The sequence below is a fragment of the Varanus komodoensis genome, unplaced genomic scaffold (assembly GCF_004798865.1).
Source record: "Varanus komodoensis strain SLA01 unplaced genomic scaffold, ASM479886v1 scaffold1, whole genome shotgun sequence".
NCBI lineage: Eukaryota > Metazoa > Chordata > Lepidosauria > Squamata > Varanidae > Varanus > Varanus komodoensis.
This window is the reverse complement of record NW_025335268.1, coordinates 76,859,228-76,880,493: the sequence shown is the minus strand read 5'-3', so window position 1 is coordinate 76,880,493 and position 21,266 is coordinate 76,859,228. Positions and strand designations below refer to the sequence as shown.

General features: G+C 38.3%; 2 protein-coding genes across 6 annotated transcripts in view; one reads left to right on the top strand and one right to left on the bottom strand.

Moving 5' to 3' along the window:
* The window catches only part of CTPS2 (CTP synthase 2), a 78,546-nt gene extending 57,284 nt beyond the window's left edge, over positions 1-21,262 (bottom strand). The window contains exon 1 of one of the 4 annotated variants that reach the window (XM_044430012.1): positions 20,919-21,262. In XM_044430012.1, coding sequence (XP_044285947.1) covers positions 20,919-20,983 — 65 coding nt within the window. In that variant the 5' untranslated portion in view covers positions 20,984-21,262. Of the gene's footprint in view, positions 1-3,649; positions 3,807-4,169; positions 4,289-20,918 lie in introns of those variants that run through there. The other 3 variants (XM_044429985.1, XM_044430006.1, XM_044429995.1) reach the window with 3 other exon arrangements.
* On the top strand, positions 4,413-18,717 carry SYAP1 (synapse associated protein 1). 2 transcript variants are annotated; one of them, XM_044430070.1, is made up of 9 exons: positions 4,413-4,726; positions 7,135-7,253; positions 9,122-9,188; positions 11,425-11,498; positions 11,997-12,136; positions 13,382-13,524; positions 15,006-15,064; positions 15,791-15,935; positions 17,168-18,717. In XM_044430070.1, exons 1-9 carry the CDS (start codon positions 4,531-4,533, stop codon positions 17,290-17,292), a joined length of 1,068 nt encoding a protein of 355 aa, XP_044286005.1. In that variant the 5' UTR covers positions 4,413-4,530; the 3' UTR covers positions 17,293-18,717. The 2 variants fall into 2 exon arrangements, with proteins under 2 accessions (XP_044286005.1, XP_044286013.1); XM_044430078.1 differs by having other exon boundaries at positions 4,414-4,618.
* Positions 21,263-21,266: the final 4 nt, after the last annotated feature.

The following is a 21,266-nucleotide window of genomic DNA, read 5'->3' as shown; positions in this document are numbered from 1 at the left end:
CTTAAGAACTTCCAATCTCTGTCTCTCTGTACTGTTGAATATACTGATCCTTAAGAATTCACTAGCAAAAATAGAATGCAAGATTTTCTTTGACCTCTCAGCATTTTAAATGCATTCAATCTCTTCAATTAAGGGAAAGCCAATTTTATCACTCCTTTCTATTTTGTTTTTAATACTGTACTATTAATGAGATGGAAACTTTCAAAAATGAGCATTAAAAACAATTTTCTATGATGTTTAATTCTACTATTTAATAGTATAGCAACTGTAAATGCCTACAGTTTCTCATCCTCAACTGCTTCCTGCAACAGTGGGATAACAATACTGACCCACATTAGAGGATTATTGTAAGAAAAACCAAGATGTGAAGCACTCTAAGCATGCCAAAGAGCTACCTAAATGCTAACTGTTCTTATAATATTTGCCGCGCTTGCTAGCAATGCTTGCTGACGGCTGGCCTGGGCTGGCTGGTAACCATTTCTCAACATCCCATAGAGAGAACCACTGAAAAACGCTCCAAGTTAGCCCAAGCATACATTTGAGCAGGCACTTCACGTGCACTGTGCACATGCCATATGATTGCACTGCCCTAAAGCAGTGAATACGTAGCGACAAGGTATTGCAGGTAGATTTATGACTGCTAGGCCTATCCTAAGTAAGCCAGCAACCTTCAGATGCAGTAGAGGACACTGTTCCATTGCTAGTAATACTTTCGGATTCAATGGCCAGTCTTGTCAGCTTCTTTTCATGGAACTGCCAAGAGCATACCACCTGGTCCTCCACTTCAGATGGCAACATTGTACCAGTTTTGCCTCTTATGAAATTAAACTTGTTAATAACAATGAGTCAAGGTAGGGAGAAGAGAACACTGTTGCATTAATGACTAACAAAAAAGTATTAACAAAAAAGCTTTGCTACTGTCTGTTACTATTCAGAGCGACAATGTATTAAGAGTAAAATAACTGTTTTGATTACTTTAATCAAGAAAAGTTATTGACTTCACTTTCACTAAATGATTTAATGTGGGGGTGTTCTTTAAAAGAAAATTGCAAACACCAAAACAAATATCAACACTTCTCCCCAGCATCCTATAACATTGGGCTATTTTCTAAGTCTTTCTTTTTTTTCCTGGAGGATACACATCTCCCAAATCTATTGCTGGGAGTCACATCTGTCTGCCTGTCTGTCTGTCTGTCGCATTTGTATGCCTCCCCATAGCCAGAGGCTCTCTGGGCAACTCAAAGTGCAATATATATAAAATACAGATAAAAATAAATTTAAATCAGAAACAAAACCATAAAACATAGTAAAATTTAAATACATTATAAATATGACCATATAAATAAGAAACAGGAACACAATATGACCAATAAGAATAACCAGTAAAACAATAAACCAGCAGCCATCCAATAATCCAGTCTAAAAAGATACTAAATAAAAAAGTTTTGACTTGGTGTCAAAAGCAAGGCATACTGGGTGCCAGTCACTAACCATAAATATAGAAAATGGCAAGAATTTCACCTAACTCTCACTTTCATTTTCCATTTGAAAACCACAAAATGCTAAGCATAATGCCAAATTCCCCCATGCCAAATATTTACAGTGTTCTATCATATATTTAGGCTGCAATGCTAAAGTCACTCATCTGGGAGCAAGCTCTGCAGAAAACAATGATTTTTTCCTGAATAGATATGTACAGATGTCTCTGCCTATTGGAAACTTATCGGAAAAGGGACTGCTATGGTTTCACTGAATCTAAGATACGTAACTTGCATCTCCTATTCAATGATAATATTTTATTTACTTTTTATTTACTTTTCAAAAAGCAACTGCAAACACTTTACCCCTTGGATCATTATCTACTCAAACATATGTAGCATGATGTTGCATTATGACCAGTAGAGTAACATTAGTAAAGAGAGTTTTGTTTCAGCTAGAAAAACCTAAAATCCTACAGCGCACAGTAAGTACACAACAAAATTCATATAGCACATTTTCCCCTAAAGTCAGAACCAGACAAATGTTCTGAAAGTGAATACCTGTTCAAAACAACATTTATAGATTTTAATTTACATAGCCGAGATGGTACCAGTTTTTTAAATTATTAATTTTTTTATGAATGTTGTGAGCTGCCCCGAGGCTTTGTTGTGATGGGAGTGGCATAGAAATGTTTTAAATAAATAAATAAATGATGTGCAATCCTATGCAGCATTGTAATTCCTAAGTTAAATGGAGTTTATTTCCCTAGAAAGTTTGTTTAGGACTCAGAAGTAAACCCTAAGTAAGCCCTAATGAGTGCAATGAGACTTATTCCGAGCTAAGTGCATACAGGATTGCACCTGGACACACTTTAATTTACAGCTGGGGTGGTTAAGGGTGTAGCTCTATGCCAGTTTAAACAGAAAATTGCCTACAAATCCTAGCATGCCCTAGCCAGCCATTGTGCCTTAAGCCTAAAAGGTGGCGAAGCATTCCAGGATTCTGAACCATTACTCTGATTCAAATGCGCATTCCAATAAGCGTAGGGATGTAAACCTGTGCATTTTTGGACAAGAATCCACCCCCACCATTCCACAGCTGGGATTTTAGTTGGTCTACACATGGACTGTATTGTACCCATGCTGAAAAAGGTTCATTCAAGAAGGTGCACTTTTGCATCTTAAGTACCAATGCAGGATCAGTATTTAAAAAATAAACAGCACTCCCGTGCAGTAGTTTTCCACGTTGAAGACACCTGCACAGTTAAGCTCACTCTGAAGAAACTCTTCACCACAGGAATGTTTCAGACCTGCAAGGGTCACCTACTCAACACATTCATTCATAAGTTACCTAGTATGAGGAAAAAGAAATGTACCTGCTCCTTTAAAAATAAATATCTAGTAGGAACCTTGTAACTGCTTCAGAGACTGGCATTCAACTGGTAAAGTTTTCCCAATGCTAATTGACAATGAGGAAAAGCTTCACCAGTGAAATTTCTGTTCAGAGACCTCGCCATTAAAAAAAAAAAAAAAAAAAAAACCCAGCTGTGGGTGGTTTTTCTAACCACTTTTTTCCTCTCAACCTTTGTCTCCTTTGTCACAATGCCTATTTTACGGACCCTGGCCTGCCATGCAGTTGTGAAAAGCAAAGATGCCCATTCAACCGAAATAATTTTTAAATCGTCAGTCCTCAGCGTCAATGTGCTGCGATCATCAGATAACCGAAATGGCAGCGGCCACAGCCAAGAAGTTCCAAAGCCTTGAAGCTCACTGGGTGACCTCGGGCCAGTTAGTCTCAGCTTAACCTACCTCACAGGACTGGTGTGAGGATAAAGGGGGGGGGGAGGCGACTGCACGCTACCCTAAACAACGGCACTAAGGGAAAAGGTCCCCGGGAAGGAAACTCCGGGACTGGAGCATTCACTATTCAGCAGAGCTGCGGTGCAAGTGGCGGCGGCGCCCCCCCCCCCCGCACCTGTCACGGCAGGTGAGGCGAGGAGGACGGGGTGCGCCCAAAGGTTCAGCTGTCTGCGCCAGCAGCAGCACAAGCGGGCTCCAAGCTGCCGCCATAGCCGAAGGCGGCGAGGCGGGATGGGAACCTGCCTCGGCTAGCCCTCTCAAGTGAAGCGCAGACCCGCCGCGCCTCCTCCTCCCCGCCAGAAGGCCCTCACCTCGGCGTAGCGGCTCCGAGAAGCAGCGCCGCGGCTTGTGGCTCTCCGGGGCAGAGGCTCAGCGACCTCCAGACCGCATGGGGCGGTTGGAAGGTCGGCGATCGCTGTTCTCCCAGAGTCCGCACTCCCGGCGAAGAGGTTCCCCAAGTGACCGCCAGGCGGGACCTGACCTGCAAGCCCACCTACTATCTCCTTCGGAGGGTTTGTAATCGCCTTCAGAGGGGCAGGACCATTAGCACATGGCAACCAAAACAAGAGCCTCTCCTAGCACCTCAATTATCTTGTGCCATCAGCTTCCAGGGATTTTGCCCTCCTCTGATGCACGGCAACCCCACTCCATCACCGCTTCCAACATAACATGTTTCGCCTTTTACACACGACAAGCCTCTTCGTGGGATTTGAGGTTTTTTTGTTTGTGTGAAAAAGCTGCTGCGCAAACTTGCAAAGACTACCATTTAAGGCTGTTAAGAAACCCGGTGAATTTTTTATTTATTTATTAACACATTGCAGAGGAACTTACTACTGGAAAAAGATACGGGGTTAAAACCATTGCAGGGAGCATAATCTCGGCTGAAACACACAGCCCAGAAGAGGAAAACGGGAAGAGGGAGGGCGCTCTTCCTGTAATTCCATGTGGGCGCCACGAAGCTCTTTCAGCAGCCAACCTGTTCCCGTTGCGGCAATAGAGAGGGAGCGCAGAGCGTCGGCTCCCGTAGTGAACATTTAGGAACGCAACCCGGAAGTGTTCGGATTCTCTCTTCCGGAAACAAACGTTATTTTCCGCTCCGCGAGCGGCCTGCTCTTATCAAGTGATTGGAAGCGTTGGAGAAGCGGCGGTTGCGGCTTAGCGGGGAGGAGCGAGATTTGACCGTGCAGTTAGGATGTTGCGCGGTCTCAGTGGCTGGTTTGGGATGGGGCGGGCTGCCGAAGAAGAGAAACCGCGTCTCCTCGGAGGGGAGCCCGGAGCGGGTGAGGGGGAAGAGGGGACTGGAGGGGACGCAGAGGTCCAGAGCGAGGAGCAGGTGGAGCTGCAGGCGGACTCGGACCCGCTTCTCAACCAAGCCAAAGGGCTCGGCAGTGAGTGATTCCGCCCTTACCGCGCTCCCTCTCGCTCTTCCCCACCGATTTCCCCAGCATAAGCATTCTTGCTTCCGAATCGCTAGACACGTCTTTCTCTGGGTGTCTTAGGCCGCTGCAGCCGTGCCAATAATTAAGCCGTATTCCCCAACTCCTGTCACGAACTTTCGGCTTAGACACCCTGTTGCCAGCCTTCCTAAAACTTTAATTTCCTTCATGAGTTTAGGTTGCAATGGACAAACACTTGGGATTGTTAGTCAATTTAAAGTCTAATTGTGTGCGTGGCTAGCTAGGCATGCTGGGAGTTGTAGGCCTTTTTTATCAGTTTAAGTATGCATAGTTTGTACTTTTAGACTTACGGGGGAAAACATCTGATTCTGTTAATTTCGGTGATTATATTCTAATTAGGAGTAACTGCTCTGGGTTAGGCTAACATTGGAAACAAGATTTGCACAGGATGAAGCTTTTCAGAGGTGTGCTCACTAGGGGTTTTTTCCAAGTAAGTGCACTTTTACTTGCACTTGAAATTAAGTGCAAGAGAAGGCAATCTATGAAGCTCTATGTGTTGACTTCAATACAATGGATAGTTAGCGGGGACAATCCTATGCTTAGGTATGTGAAATAAGCCTTACTGAGTTTAGTGGAACTTTTTTTTTTAATAAACATGCATAAAGTGTGGCCAGAAAATAAGTTTCTTTTTGCTCTTAAGAGATTAGAATTGCACCTAAACAGTGTGCTTACCTAAGTCAATTCAGTATGCCAGACAAAGCTTGTGAATACCATGCCACTGCTATTTCTTTAAAACTGTTACATGTATTACATTGTCATACACTGTAAGGCATACATGTTGCTAATAAGAGAAGTTACTGAGCATGGCAGTTTTGACAAATTTTAAAATTTTTCAAGAAATGGATGTACATCTTTGTTCAAGGTCTGTGCCTTTCCCAACTCTTTGTCATGATACTCCTTGAGTTGTTTTGTAGCTAATAAAAGTAGCACATAATTTTCCTACATAACCAGTTTCTTTAAATATTTTTGCTTTCTTAAATTGTTGTTACCTGTTTTACATTTTACTGAAACTAGTCTACAGTTGACTTTAATTTACTAATAGGGAGAGAAAATTTAAATTTAACTAAAATGGCTGAGTATTCTAGAAAATAATTTATTTTCATAAAATGAACTCGGTAACATTCAAGGTTTAAAATCAGGCTGTCCTGCCAAGATTTAAAAGTTCATTTTCCACCCCTTGAAGTATACTAGTTTATTATTACTATTATTATTATAACATTTCTATGCCACCCCTTGCCGAAGCCTCGGGGCGGCTTACAACACAATAAAATACAATACAAAAATAACAATATAAAATTAAAATTAATAATATAAAATAAATAAGAAATATAAACAATATAAAAGAAGTTATAAAAGAAAAGTTGCCCTGGCCAGATACTTTATTCTTCTTTGTATCACATGGGATAGAAAATGTTCCTATTAAGCTGAAACCTGAAAAGTGGGTATTTCTCAGTTGCTTCATGATACATTTTGTGAGGTTGCTTTTCCAGCTGCAACCACTACTTGACTACTTTGGCAATTCATAATAGCTACAAGAAGCTTTGAGTATGGCAAATTGTCATCTTGTGTTTCATAGCCGTAATTGCCACCTTTTTCCAAGGCATATATCTAGTTCAATTCAACTTACAGCCATTACCACAACTTAAGGGGAAAGGTTCTGCAGATTGAGAATAGCAATACTGAACTTTGTAGCGTGTCTATGCCTATAGGTACTAGGGTGGAGTGAGAGTGTACTGAGAGTGTATGTGTTAAAGACTTAAACCACAGGTATAGCCTTCATTATAAGCCTGCAAGCTGCTTTCTTCAATGCTTAATTGGATCCAGTGTAGTGTTTAACTAACTTGACAGCAACAGTATGCTACTAATTTTTTTCATTTAATGCCCTTGCTGTTAATTGAATAAACTTTACAGAGTACAAACAATGATGTCACTGTCATGTGAAATGTCACAGCAATGACATTTACTTTTAAACCTAAACTTATTATTTGTCTACAAAAACACAACTTTTCAATGTAATATTACTTTTAAAAAGGTCTTATCTTACTCTTTACCACCATTTAAAGTTATTAGATGTACAAATGACATGATCTATAAAGCACCTAAGGATGAAGTTGTAGGGGTCTTTTGATTTAATTTCGGGAAGTAAATGTAAAATCAACATTCTGATTTTTTTTTTTTTTTAACTGGTAGAAGGGAATCAGTAGGCCTGACTACTTGTGGAAGGGAAGTGGTGGTGGGCCCCTAAGAGTCTCATGTTGTTATAGCTTAGACTTGTGTTAATAAAAGCTAGTTTCTAAGGCACAGAGGTTTCCTGAGTTTTAATTTCTTATTTCCAAAAGGTTATCTCTTCAGTTTTGCCACTGCTGCCTCAAAAAAGATATCTGAATCAGTTGCTGAAACAGCACAAACTATAAAGAAGTCTGTAGAAGAAGGAAAAATAGAAAATATAATTGACAAGGTACTTTTTCTGTAATCAGATTTAACAGTATATTATTTACAACTGTACATTATATACAGCTCTTATAATCATCAACTTTAAATTGTGTTAAGGCTATTGACATCATCAGAACCAGAAAGTGGATCAACTATTCATGAAAAACTGAAATATGAGACAGAGTAGCAATTAAATAGAAAGTGATAAGAGTTTGGAACTACCAAAGACATACTTGAATTAATAACTACTATTAATTGGTGGGTGGGGAGGTCAGTTCATCTAATTTCAGTCTTTAATAATTTAGAAATTTAATCCAGATAGACTGCAAACACGTAAGATAATTATATTTATACAGTAGCAAGCAGTGTTGCAAAAATAGCTTATGGAACTGTTGCAGGAAATATTAGGGTTCAGCACCTCCCTGCCCTCTACCTGAGCATCCCCACCTGTGCCCTTAAGTACCTTGTATGATTTCAAAAACACAATTCTTCCATTTAGGCAACAACATGTGGCATGTCTAGGTCTACATGCATGTTGTATCTTATTTCCTGTATTAAAATGTAGCACATCAGGCATGTATGTGTGCTCCCTTTACAATGCTGTACTTATATTTTATATTAGTTTGGCAACAGTTAGAAACATACAGGCACTGTGCTATATACTGTATAAGCAAAATAACATGAGATGCCTGTAAAGAACATGCGCCTCTTAGTTATATTCATAATACTGAATATAGAGGCAGCTGTTAAGCTTCTCTACAATCTACCATTAGAAAGAAGTTTGGCCATTTGTACCATATATGGCAAGACAAATGCTTATTTCATATCCAGGCCTAAGAAGCCAAGATATGTGCCAACTTTGGGCTGTACACAGACCTTTTCTCTTCACAGCACCAAGTAAAAAAAAGAGGTCTCTTAGATATGTCTGTGAACCTCAGAACATACCAGTATATTAAAACCCATTTTAAGTTGGCAAAATCCTAAGCTGGTAACCACAGTTTCTAGGTTCAGACATAATGGGAAAATATAATTCACAGCTTCTTAGTTTTCTTGCTGTACAAAGGGGCTGTGTGCACAGGCAAAAAGCTTGCCACTATCTTTGCTTATCGGGCCAACATAGGTTCCTTCTGAATTACCTAAAGAAGCCAACCTGATGGGGTTTAGGTGTTTTTGACTTCAACTCCCATTTACCACAATCAACATGATCAGTGGGCAGGAGTGCTGGGAGCTGTGGTCCAAAATAACTGGAGGGCCCCAGGTTGGGAAAGGCTGACCTAAGAAATTATTTCAGTAACCAAAAGACCAAAAATTCCTACAACTTCCAGCATTCCACAGCCAGTTTAGAGGAATGTATCTTAAGCAGTATGAAGATTGGAAAAAGGAAGAACTGATTGTCTTTTTGTAGCACTCTTTAGAACAGATACTTTTTTATGAGCTACTAAATGTTTCTGGAACTTTATTGTTAGTGATGTCCTTTTATGGCTATTAGTTGAATTTAAATCACCTGATGCAATGTGCACATGTTTAGACACACTGTTGAAATATAGTACATAAGTCTTTTCATCCAAATTTTGTATAGCTGTACTTGTAAATGGAATGTTGGTATCAATAAAAGCATGAATACTTTGACAACTTTTTCCTATTTAAATACTGTGTCCACATTCTGAAATAGCAGCAAGTTATTATCACAAATTACAGGAACCCATGGGTTGTCAAAGCTGTACAACACTCAACTGCGTCCCACTTGCTGCTTCCACTTTACATCCAATTTAGCAGTGTCTGAATCTAACACTTTGGGTTGTTTTACTTATTTACAGCATTTTATGCTATTCCATGTCCAAGCAGATTCTGAAGCAGTGAACTGTATCAAATTAAAACTCTTTTTCCTTGTAGACAATTATAGGAGACTTTCAGAAGGAACAGGAAAAATTTGTTCAACAGCAACAGACAAAAAAAGCAGGTAATGTGTAACTATGTTTACTAAACTGGAATAATGTTCAAAACATTTTCGGTTTCTTAACACAATGTATGAGATGAAAAACTTCTAGCTTTTACCTTTTGCTAGAATTCAAAGTAACCACCACTGCTTGATTTCATCATGATTGGTAATGGACATTTTAATCTACTTCCTGCTCTAAATTCTACTCACATCCTATTGCCTTCTGTGAATAAAACTAATAAAATTATAGTCTTAAATAATTCCCCTGATTATTTTTAAATTCACATAAAGTTAGGAGAAAAGATCAGTTCTGTTCAAACATGGCTGTGTTTACCTTTCCAGACTATTATCTGATTAATTTCATGGAAGCATTGATGCAGTTCTCAAACACATTAGTTCTATAAACCATAAAACATCTTTCTATATTTTTCATTTTAAGATAGATTGGGAATAAGTACTGGACTGTATGCAGTGGTCTTGGTTTGCCAGCAGAACAAACACCACTAGTGAAATGAATTTCCCCCTTCAATTGCATAATTTCTTTTCAAATGTCCCCTGGTAGGTTCAGGGATCCTCCATTTCATATTGGGAGGAATGCAGTGAAAGGAGAGAAAGACCAATTGCAATAAATTGGAAAGAGCCTCTTATTTTGGCACAGTGTGTATTTTTCAAAGCAGGCTATCATGTCATTCCATAATGTATGAAATAGAAAATGTAGAACGAAAATTGAATCAATAAAGCTGAGTAAAAATAGATAGCAATTTGGATTATGTTCTGTCAGTCTATAAAATAGTTACTGTAATGTGAGGAAGTTAAGATATTGGTGATTATTTTGGTGAAAGTTAACTGCTTAAAATGCTTTTACCAAAATTATATTTCATATATTAACTAGTTCTTCAAAGATAGCAAATTCCTTATTTGGCCAACAAGTTATGTTTTCCAGATGGGCAGTCAGTTTTATTTTATAACAGAATTTCAAAGAGCTATGCAGTGAACAAGTTCTTGGTATTTCTAGAGCATGCATTTATACATTGTCCTTCCTCTGAGGATGATAAATAGATTCTCCTCCTCCTCCTCCTCCTCCTCCTGTTATTATGTTCTCAACAATCCCATGAGAACTTGGAGGGAGGGGGTGATAATTGGATGGCCAGACAAACCAACTGACCAGCTTAGTGAGTTTTCCAGCTGAATGGGAATTTGAGTGCAGATTTCATTGATCCTAATTCAGTATTTTATCTGCTATTTGGCACATTGGTTCTAATTAGCAAAATTATCACATTAAAGATACAGGGCCCATTCCACTAGGGTTTTCTTTACTATATGCTCTAGTGAAATAGCTTCCTCTTGGAAGTAGCATAAGATTGCTTAACAGGATCGTAACCTCTGAAACTCAGCTGAGTTGTAACTCTGGTTTGTTTGTTTATACACACGTTTGTGCATGCACACACATGCTAAGGGCACAGTTTGACACTTGCATCCATCAGCTATTGCCGCACATAGAAAGCCCTAATCAATTTATTGGTGATATTACCAATCATTTAGGGGAGGTGGAAAAAACTAGCTAAACGGAGTTTCCCTTGGTCCTTTCAGTGATAATGACAGAGGTTGAGTGCGCATGTTTTTGTAACATCAGGGATCAAGCACGTTAACTCTGCTGCTACGTGTGTGTGGTTGGATTGAAGTCATGATCTGTTTCTAAGAGAATACCATGATGCCACAACAGTTGTATACAAGTTTTTATTTGAGATTAAAATCATTTGTGTACTGCAGTTCATGTGAATAGCTAGTTTCACTGTTTAAGATATATGAGCTACATTCAAAACAGGCTTTCTGTGAATGGAAAGGAGAGCATTTTTCCCCTTCTTTAAATCTTCTGTATCATTCCCAACACTGATCCATTCTTCTGGGAGTACAAAGAACTGCAGGAAGAAGGGCAGGAAATCAGTGCAAATTATGTCCTCTGCTCACCAGGGGATGGAACTACACTCAAATATCTGTGGAGCTGATCCTATTTGTATGAAATATGGTTGACTTATTAGATTTCTGACTTATTAGATGTCTGCCGTAACATTTCTGAATAAATGTCATGTAGGAATTGATGGGAATCTCAGTATGAACAGTTAAAATGATAGGAGGTTTTAGTTCAATTGAATTCCCCCAACAGATCTTTTCAAAGAGTATTTCTCAGTCAAGGATGCTAGTGGTTCAGTTGACTCTTGCTACTGAATGCAGTTATAACAAACATTTTTGCTTGCAGATGCAGCTGTGCCTCCTTGGGTAGACAGCAATGAAGAAGAAACAATTCAACAACAAATCCTGGCCTTATCAGCAGTAAGTGATGTTTTGCTTTCTTGATGAAACTATCACTTTTCTTGGAAACACATCTTTCAAGTAGTGTTATTTAAAACAAAACTTTAGAAACTTCCCCAGGTCAGACCTACCATTAAGTAGGAAGCCATATGACTAATGGAGTGAGTTAGAAATCTAATAAATAAGTAATATGTGAAGTGAAGCAGCTGCTAAAGGCAGCTGATTTTGATGTTCTATGAGTTTAGCTCTCTGGGTAAGGTTCTTGTGGCATTTTCTGTCTTGGATGCAAAAATTTATTTGGTCTACATTGGATACTATACATCTTGATTTGGGAAGAATGGGTCTATTTGAGTTGGGCAACAAAGTATTTTGGGCCAGTCCAGAGCTTCTCTTCCTGAAAGGAGTTTTTCTATGTATCTAGCAGAGTTGCATGGTGGTGTTATTCACTTTTCAAAACAATGGATTGGCAGATAATATTTGGACCATTCCTTCATTAACAATACATTTTATTTTGAAAAGGACAGAAGAAACTTCCTACGTGATCCACCAGCAGGGGTTCAGTTTAATTTTGACTTTGATCAGATGTATCCAGTGGCAATGGTAATGCTTCAGGAAGATGAGCTTCTGAACAGAATGAGATTTGATCTTGTCCCAAAGCAGTGAGTGATCTGTTTGTCAATTCTCAAAATCTTCTTAACTGTTTTCATAGCTCTGAGTAAAAAATAACGCTGTCTTAATAATTAAGATGTAAAGAGTGTGGTCTTGTGCGTGTTTAAGAGAAAAGATTCTACAGTTCCCAGCATTTCCCAGACAACTAGGCATTGCAGGACTTTTTTTCTACCTCAACAAGCATAGGATTGCACCCTAACGCTCATTTACTAACATCCTTAGTTCCTCTTTGTAAAAATGTGACTTGATAGTTAGCTTATGGTATACTATTAAAAAATCTGACAGTCACATTCTAGACTTGAAGATATAATTATTTGTTGTGCAATTTTTGTGGGAAATTAATTTTAAATGCTTTTATACCTATGTTTGAATAGATTTCCGTTTGGTTATAATTTTATGTAAAGTTATCCTTGTCTACCAAGAAGAAAGTTCAAGTCAGTTAAATAGGACTTCCAAGTAAATCTGCATAATATTCATTTGGGAATCTACCACCAGAAGTCCTGTAGACAAACCAGCATTTTGCACCACATGTAAATTAGTGTATACCAATGAAGATATTTCAGGACTGCAGGTGGCGCAGTGGTTTAAACTGGGCTGGTTGATCGAAAGGTCGCCGGTTCGAATCTGCACAACGGGGTGAGTTCCCTTTGCTCTGTCCCAGCTCCTGCCAACCTTGCAGTTCGAAAGCATGCAAATGCAAGTAGATAAAAAGGTACCACTTTGGTGGGCAGGTAACAGCTTTCCGTGCACTTAGGTGTTTAGTCATGCTGGCCACATGACCACGGAAACTGTCTGTGGACAAACGCTGGCTCCCTCGACTAGGAAATGGAGATGAGCACTGCCCCCTAGAGTCAGGCATGACTGGACGTAACGTCAAGGGGAAACCTTTACCTTTTAATGTGGATACTTATGCCAATGTACTTAGTATTTTTTCCTCTTGTTGAAGAAAGAGTGTGTATACTAGGTTATGAGTGTCCTGCATGGCCACCACATCACATGTTACTTTGTTGATGTAGGAGGTACACACAGATACACACCCCATGTAATGTGTGAACTGTCCCTATTGTTAACAAGTAGAATGAGATGCAGTCACCCTAAGATTAAAATAATTTTATTTTGATTTATATTAGCCATTTAAAATAAGTTATGTGTTAGGGCGGTTGCTTTGCAACCTAAGTATGTCCCATGATGCAACATCAGCATAGTTATCAAAACCATATATTTACTATCTTCAGCGTAAAGGAAGAAGTGTTCTGGAGGAATTATTTTTACCGCATATCCTTAATTAAACAGTCTGCACAACTCACAGCACTGGCTGCACAACAGCAAGCAGTAAGAAAGGAGAAGAATGGCAGTGAAGAGGAAAGACAGTTAACAGGTAGAGATTTGTTTTGAACAAGCATTTCATTATATTGTATAGAAACCAGTTTCCTGATTTTTTTAAAGACATTCTGGACTTTCTTCTTGAAGGTTATTTTAAAACTATACTTTAGAGGTGGAGAAGCATCAGAAATATAAATGTTTAACCGCTTGGGAGCAAACAATGTATTTCTTCTACCATATAGCAGATATTCATTTGGAAAAATTAAAAGTTTTACTAAAACTGCATTTTAAATAAAATGCATGTGCTTAGCAAGTCAGCATTATCAAGGTACCAAGTTGGAATTAAATCTTCAGGAATATAGTTAACCCCCCGCTCCAAAATCCAAGTGTACCTTATACTTGGAAAATGTGTGGTAGTCCTATTAGTAATTAGTGTCCATATGAACCTATTTAGTAATGCTAAACATATTTCTCAAATAATGCTGTTGGTTTTCTACAGACATATCTTCTGAGAACTTAGTAACCTCTTTCTGTAACAAAAACTTACGTCAGCATTTGAACTGACTACATGTCTGCCAGGAGCTTTATGAGAGGTGTTAGGTTCTTCTCAGGAGATGTTTAAGCTTTACTAATAAAACAAAAGAGTGTAGCACCGCTGAAATGGAGTGGTGTTACTAAGCTCAGCTCCTTCTGTGAATTAGTTGAAAAGAAATTAATGTGTTTTATCTGTGAGAAACAATTTGCATATTAGGGTCCTGAAAATAGATGAGAGCTTTGCCTACCTATTCAGGTTCAGCTTATTTATTATAAAATGTCTAATTATAACCTGTCCAATTACATTATTTTCCAATGTGGAAAATGTAAATGTTTTCATATCTAGGGTTCTTCACTTTTGCTTTTCATGGCATGTGTGCTGTTGCCTTCTGGAGCTGATGGGAGGGGCAAAGTTTGTTACTGCCTCCTTGTCAGCTCTTTGGAAAGAAGCCTGAGCTCACTGTCTTGATGAACGACAAGGAATACCTTAGTAGCACCCAGTCAGACCAACAAATCCAGCCACCCTTCCACCATGGTTTGTCAAGGTATATATGTATTTCAGCAAGCCCGGGATTTGCACATTCCCCTATCCTTCCTTCATACCTGCTTGTCTTTGCATGTGGAGGGAAAGCATTTAATATTTTTGGTTGAAGTTGGTAACAGACCATTTTCCTAGTTTATACAAATATGTGAAACTGCATTTATTATTAGCCACAGTTAACAGCTCAGGATCTTATGCCAGTTGGATCCTGCTTGACATCCTGATTTGTACCAGTATCAGTGTATCTACACACAAAATATTTACTAAAGTTTGTAACAGGTAGCAACCAGACATTTAAATGTCCTTTTGTAATGGACAGAGGAAGGAGTGGGAGTGAGGTAGATGAGCCTGAATAAACAATTATGTCTGTATCACTGCAAACTATTCAGAAGTTAAGCTTTAAGTACTCTCCACATCTTAAGGAATGTTTTCAGAATTCTACCTTTTTCCTTGTTTCTTAGAAACTGTGAGGCCAAAGACACCACCTGTAGCAATCAAGTCTCAGCTAAAACCTCAAGAGGTAAAGTGAGTGAGGATTAATATATGGATTCACACTATAATCAACTTTTGAGTTTTTGTTTCTAAATAATTCACAAAAAGCTTATCATAAACATACTAAGGCAATTGAGTTCAGCTGTAACAAGGTTTAAAATGGAATTGAAAAGCAGCATGGTCAATTTTTTTAGTTCAAGTAGTTGCTTATAGTAAGTATTTCTAGCTAACCGGATACGCTTTTATGTTCCTCACCAATATAACATGTTTCCTTGACTTGGAAAACTTAGCACTGTACTTTGGTCAGTGTCAGAGATCTCTCGCAGGGTGAGAGAGAACAGAGTGCTGATCTTCTCAGCTGGAAAACAGAGGAGATATCCTTGTGAGTTTTAGCAAGAGATGGAGAAAAGTAGAATTGTAGGTGTACAGAATGTGGACAACTGCAACCAGAAAACATTTTTAACACTCATCTAGACCTGTTGCTGCATTGCAGTTTTCATAACAACAGAGAAGGAAAATGATTCCCAATGGATCTCAAACCTCCACTTTTCCAACTTTCTGCCACAGTGATACTGATCAATGTGAGCCACTTAACACATCCCAGGCTACAGTATTTGTTTCATTCTGAGTATGGATCCTTATATTTTTCCCTTCCTGATAATACAGGAATAGCAAAAATGCCACTAACTAAAATTGGTCATAGTAACAAAGGGTTATTTACATTTTAAATTCCCTTCATCTTTAAAACTTTAAGGAGGATGAAGAGATTTCCACGAGCCCAGGTGTTTCAGAATTTGTGAGTGATGCATTTGATGCATGCAACCTAGATCAGGAAGATCTGAGAAAAGAGATTGAACAACTTGTGCTTGACAAGAAAAAGGAAACAAACACTGCAGAAGGTAAAGATTGTTCATATCTATTAACTTCACTTATGTGTGGGATTTTTTTAAAGGTAGTACTTATTTAAATTCTACTTCTGACTTTATATAGTTGTCTACTTCCCATTTCAGATAGATGTCTGATAGCCTCTGGTAAAATGAAAGCAAATGGAAGAGAGTCTTTCTTTTACCATGGCTTATCTTTCCTACATTGTGTAATTTTACTTAGCACACCTTGTTAGAATTGTTTAACCAAAGTATATTAATATCTGCTAGATTTTGGCTGTAGCAATATATTCAGAAAGCAGCTTTTGCAGGTAGAGATGTCTGACTGTCTAAACGTATAGGAAATTGCAGGGGGGGGGGCATTTTGCTAGTTGCTCCGTCAAAGGAAGACTAAAAATAATTTTAGATAGAAAAAAGTCAATATATCCCAACGCAGAGAAATGGTGTGTAATGGTACAAAGGAAGAGTGCAATTCACTGCTAGTTCAGAAACAGCTTCATTAATACAGTTTACCAGTAAGTATGGGAGGTGGGTGTTCATGCATGCAAGCAGCTCTGGTACTCTCTCAGTATGTTTTCAAATGGACGAAACATGCCTGTGAAATGGACAATCTTGTGCAAAATCATGGCTTTTGTTTAAGTGTCTTACAGCCTTTTTTCTGTCTAAACTTGCATAGAATTGTTCCTTTGACACAAATATGACTGGCAACAATTCCTGTGATCTCTTGGTATATGTTTTAAGCCATGGATAAGCGCATGCTTAAAGTTTGGAACACTAAATATACCAAATGTTGTTTGAATCAGCACATAGCTTTATAGGATTTTCTTCATGTTTGATTCAGAGCTGGAAAATTAGGGGTAGGTCTACACATTCAGCAGAGTGAAACTGTAGAATTAACTCTACAGAATGAAGTAGCAGAGAATTAGCAGGGGGTATTCCACCTCTGGGTTTTTTAACAGTCTTTGCAAATGAAATAAAATGTTCCTCTAGGTATGTGTTTTGCTATACTTATTTTTTAAATATAATTTGTTTTAATTTGAGGGAACATTACAAAAAAGTGATTCCCCTATGTGCAGTTTGAAGTGGTCCATTTTACTCTTCCTTCTGTTGCATTATAGACTAGGCCAAATTTTAATTAAAAAATAGCATACTGAATGTGCAAATGTAAAACTTCAACTGCATCGAACTTTCATAAGTAAGGCTGTATGATTTCCTAAGTCTATGTATGTTTTGCTTATCTTTGAAAGAAACTACAGACTGGGAGGAAGAACTGCAACAAGAGCTTCAGGAATATGAAGTAGTTACAGAGTCAGAAAAACGAGATGACAACTGGGACAAAGAAATAGAGGAAATGTTACAGGAAGAAAATTAACCTCTTTGCACAACAATTTTGTGGAAACTGAAAAACCTGTTTTTATACTTGCTTCAAGAACTTTTTGGAGGCACAAAATTGCTCTTTGTAAAATAAGACTCCAGGTGATACATAATCAGGTGTAAACACTACCCTATGGAAATCTATTCATAATCTAGCAGGGCCTTAAGGCAGGTTTTGACTTGTGGAGCTGTGAGAAAATCCTTAACACACACACTTCATTTGTCAATTTTGAAAGTTAAAGGAGTTATAAAAGTGAGTTCCAGTGCTGCACAAGGGAGTGCTTTGAAGCAGAAAGAAGTTCCAGAGCAAGTGCACAAGTGGTGGCTTGTATTTAAAAGAGCTTTATGGAGCACTGGTCTCATTATGTTACTTTCAGGTGGATAAAAATGGTAGCTGGATGTCAGACAGGAATACTGGTTTGTAAGTTAAACTTTTCTGAACTGATTTCTTTAGTAGAAAACTTGTATTTAACTACTTTTGTGCAAGTAGTGGCATACATTGATATTCTGATCTCTGTGGTTCATGTATAAATAACAATTTATGAAAATAAATCTGGCTATTAGGTTTTTAAAAAATATGCCCTAGTATACATATGATCTTTTAGGAAGAACTGTGTTAACAGTTCAAATTGATCAGTTGTCTTACAAAACTTCTGATTTTACAGTGGTACAGTGTGGCTAGCTGAAAATTAAATCGTTCCATTAATTTTAGTTGGTGGAAAAACAGAGTTGTATACAATATTGATCAATGATATTTAAACTGCCTGAAGACATGAAGTTAATGTTCTGTTGAGTAAAGTTCAAGCTGTGGGCCTTGATTCAGTGTATCACCTTCAACTTCACATGAGTCAAAAGTTCTCATGCATTTCTTCATGTTAACTGTTAATATACAATATACTGTAAAGTGAGTATTAAAATGCCTAAGCTGAAAGGCAAATGCTAAAAGTAACTAGGAATTTGGACTTGGTTTGGAGGCATATGACCAAGTAGTGCAATAATAAATGTTAAGCATCTGTTAAGTGGGAGGAACATCATAGTAGTGAAGAAAAGTGTCTTCACATCAAAAGTGAAGAAAGTGATGTCTTACAGATGGGTAAAAGAACAAAAGGCATTCTAAACTTGACTGACTGAAGATAATGTCAGATATCATATCTACTTTAGGCTCAGTTGTGGCTTCCCTAGCACATATATACATAATTTAACTACTAGAAGTTTGCTTTCTAGTGAACCATCTGGAAGAGTTCTTGTTATTATGTTACATTTATACCCTGACTTTTTTTTATAAGAAACCTAAGGCAGTTTGGTTAGAACAGTTGAACAAATGAATGGGTAAAGCATTTACTAATATTCTTTAACATCAAAGTTGTAAAGGATTCATGATATGCCTCCCATGAATTCCAAAATAAAGTTTTTTCAATCATAAGCAGGGTTTTTATTTTTTTTCTCTGATAGCTTGTTTCTCTGAAATGTGGGATCCTCCATATTTTAAACCTGTGAATTTAGTACTTAGATTGTGAAGAGGAATCTGACAAAGATTGAGAAGGGGCATAGCATAAATATAGTTTACAGTTATATTGGGAGAGTAATAAGGGAAGCTGTATTATAAATTAAAAGATCATTGCAATTTTGCTGAAGAAAGAATGATGAACTTTAGGTCAAACATTACTTAAGTTTTGAACTAGGAAAACCTTTATTTAAAAATGAAAGCAGTAGAAAAGTGGGTCTCTGGCTCAACACACAAATGTCAGAAGGTCAAAAATGTGTATCAAATGTATAGAGATGGGTTTTACAGTTGCATACAGTGTCTAAGAGTACAATCCAGCATGGATGTCTGTAACCAGCCAAACCCTGTGCATTACATACATTCAGTGGAAGGCAGGGGGAACAGAAAGGCCAGTATTGCCACTGTTCTCCTCTCACCCTGCAAAACATTTAGATGGCCAATTTTAGCACCTAAGTGTATTCTCCCTCTCATGAGAAAAGTCTATGGTAATGCTAGAATTGTTCAGAAAATAGCAGTGCTTCATTCTGCCCGCTATCCTCCTGGAATGCTTCACTCCCACTAGTTCCCTCTTTGGAACCCAGCTGGCACAGAAAGAACCATGTCACCTATGAGGGCAGAGTCCCAGCTCTGAAACCACTGTTTTTTCTAAGGTTTCAACAGTATGATACAGAATGCTTGGGTTTACAGTTTAGGTCCTAGCTGCATTGGAGAGTCAGGTACTCCTCAAGGAGATGTGGATGGTGGGGATACAAAGTCTATGTATGATATCAGATGCTGCCCAGTAGAAGGCACAGTATAAGACTACATGGATTTGAGGAATGGTAGTACAAGCCTAGCTAGTCTTCTGAAAATTTAATAATTTGCTTAACTAAATTTAAGAAAACACAATTGAATATACTCAAAGTGGTAAAATATACTTCATTTTAGTAGGTATGGATAGATCCATACCTCCATCATCTGTTCCAGCAAGCCCAAGTCTAGTAGTATTGTCTTGCATTGACAATTTTTTCCAATTATGTGGTAAGGAGGTAATTGAAAAATCATGTAATTCATTCTATTTAAAAAGAAAAAAATAGTAGAAAAACCTTGAAAGGAAAGATAACCTGTCTCTGGCTGACTTGTATGCTGCGTGGTGGCCATTGCTTCTTTTCTTGGATGTACTTGAACTGTGTTTTATTCTTAATATTGTTTTTTTTCATAATATTGTGTATTTTATTCATAATATTATGTGTGAAGTCTGAAATAACCGCTTTTCTAGGTTGCTTGCCAAGGTTCTTGCAAAGAATGCTATATCTTGAATGTATACTTCCATAGTGAGCACTTAAAACAAAAGGAAAGGAAGGTAAGAGGCCGACAATAACTATTAAAATAATACAGGCCTGAAGTTATACCAAGTGTGGTATGAAGTGGTAAAATTACCACAGCACTAGGAAAATACCTTTATTACAAAAGGTAACATAAATCAGAGAACTCCTGAAGAGGCCTCCTTTCTCACAATTCAAATATTGGCAATTACTCTCCCTGTCCAACTAATCAATTGAAACTTATGGATAATTCTAAAATTACTAGATTTTATTTGCTTAAAACATTTCTATCCTCCTTTATCTGAAACGGATCTCAAAATGGCTTACAACCCATAAGTTTCTACACCACAATTAAAAATACAAATACAGTACAAAAATGTACACTAATATAATCCCAATTAATTGATGAAACAAGCAATCCTTAAAATACTGAGTGAATAAAAAGGTTTTGGCCTGGCACCACAAAGAATATAGCATCAGTGCCAGATGCACCTCTTTGGAGAGTAGGTTCCAAAGCCAAGGTGCTACCACGGAAAAGGCCCTTCCCCAGGAAGCCACTCTCTAACTTTCAGAGAGGGCTTGTTAAGCAAGACCTCAGTGGAAGATCTTTTGAGCAGGTATATATGGAAAGAGACGTTCCTTCAAATATCCAGGCCCCAAACCGTTTAGAGTCACCAATTCAATGTGAGAATGGCATCAAAAATCAAGTTCTCTCCTTCCTACGGAAATTAAAGTTGTGCCTAACAGCATGCATTAAAAGGAAAGCAGGAGAGCGAGCAGGAGGTTGCAAATCTCGCGAAACTAAAGGGAACTCACCGGCTGCGGTGTCGCACTACTCTGCCAGAGTGCCTTAAAAGCAGTAGGCATCTTCTCAGGAACATTGGCGCGTCGTCCCCACGTTCAGGAAGGAAGAAACACGGCCTACAAACTACATCCCCCGGAAAGTAGTGGGTGGAGAGCAGCCTGAGATGCTTCGACGGGTCATTCTAGAGGGAAGGGGCTGTTTGAAACATCCTGGCCGATCCCCTGAGCGCGGATGAAACCATATGCCAATAGCGGGAGGTCACAGGTGAAATAATGGTGTATTATCCGTCCCAGGTCGTCCCAAAAGGTCGGACCACATGGCTGGCATGGGGATTCCGGGAGTTGTAGTCCCACATTTCA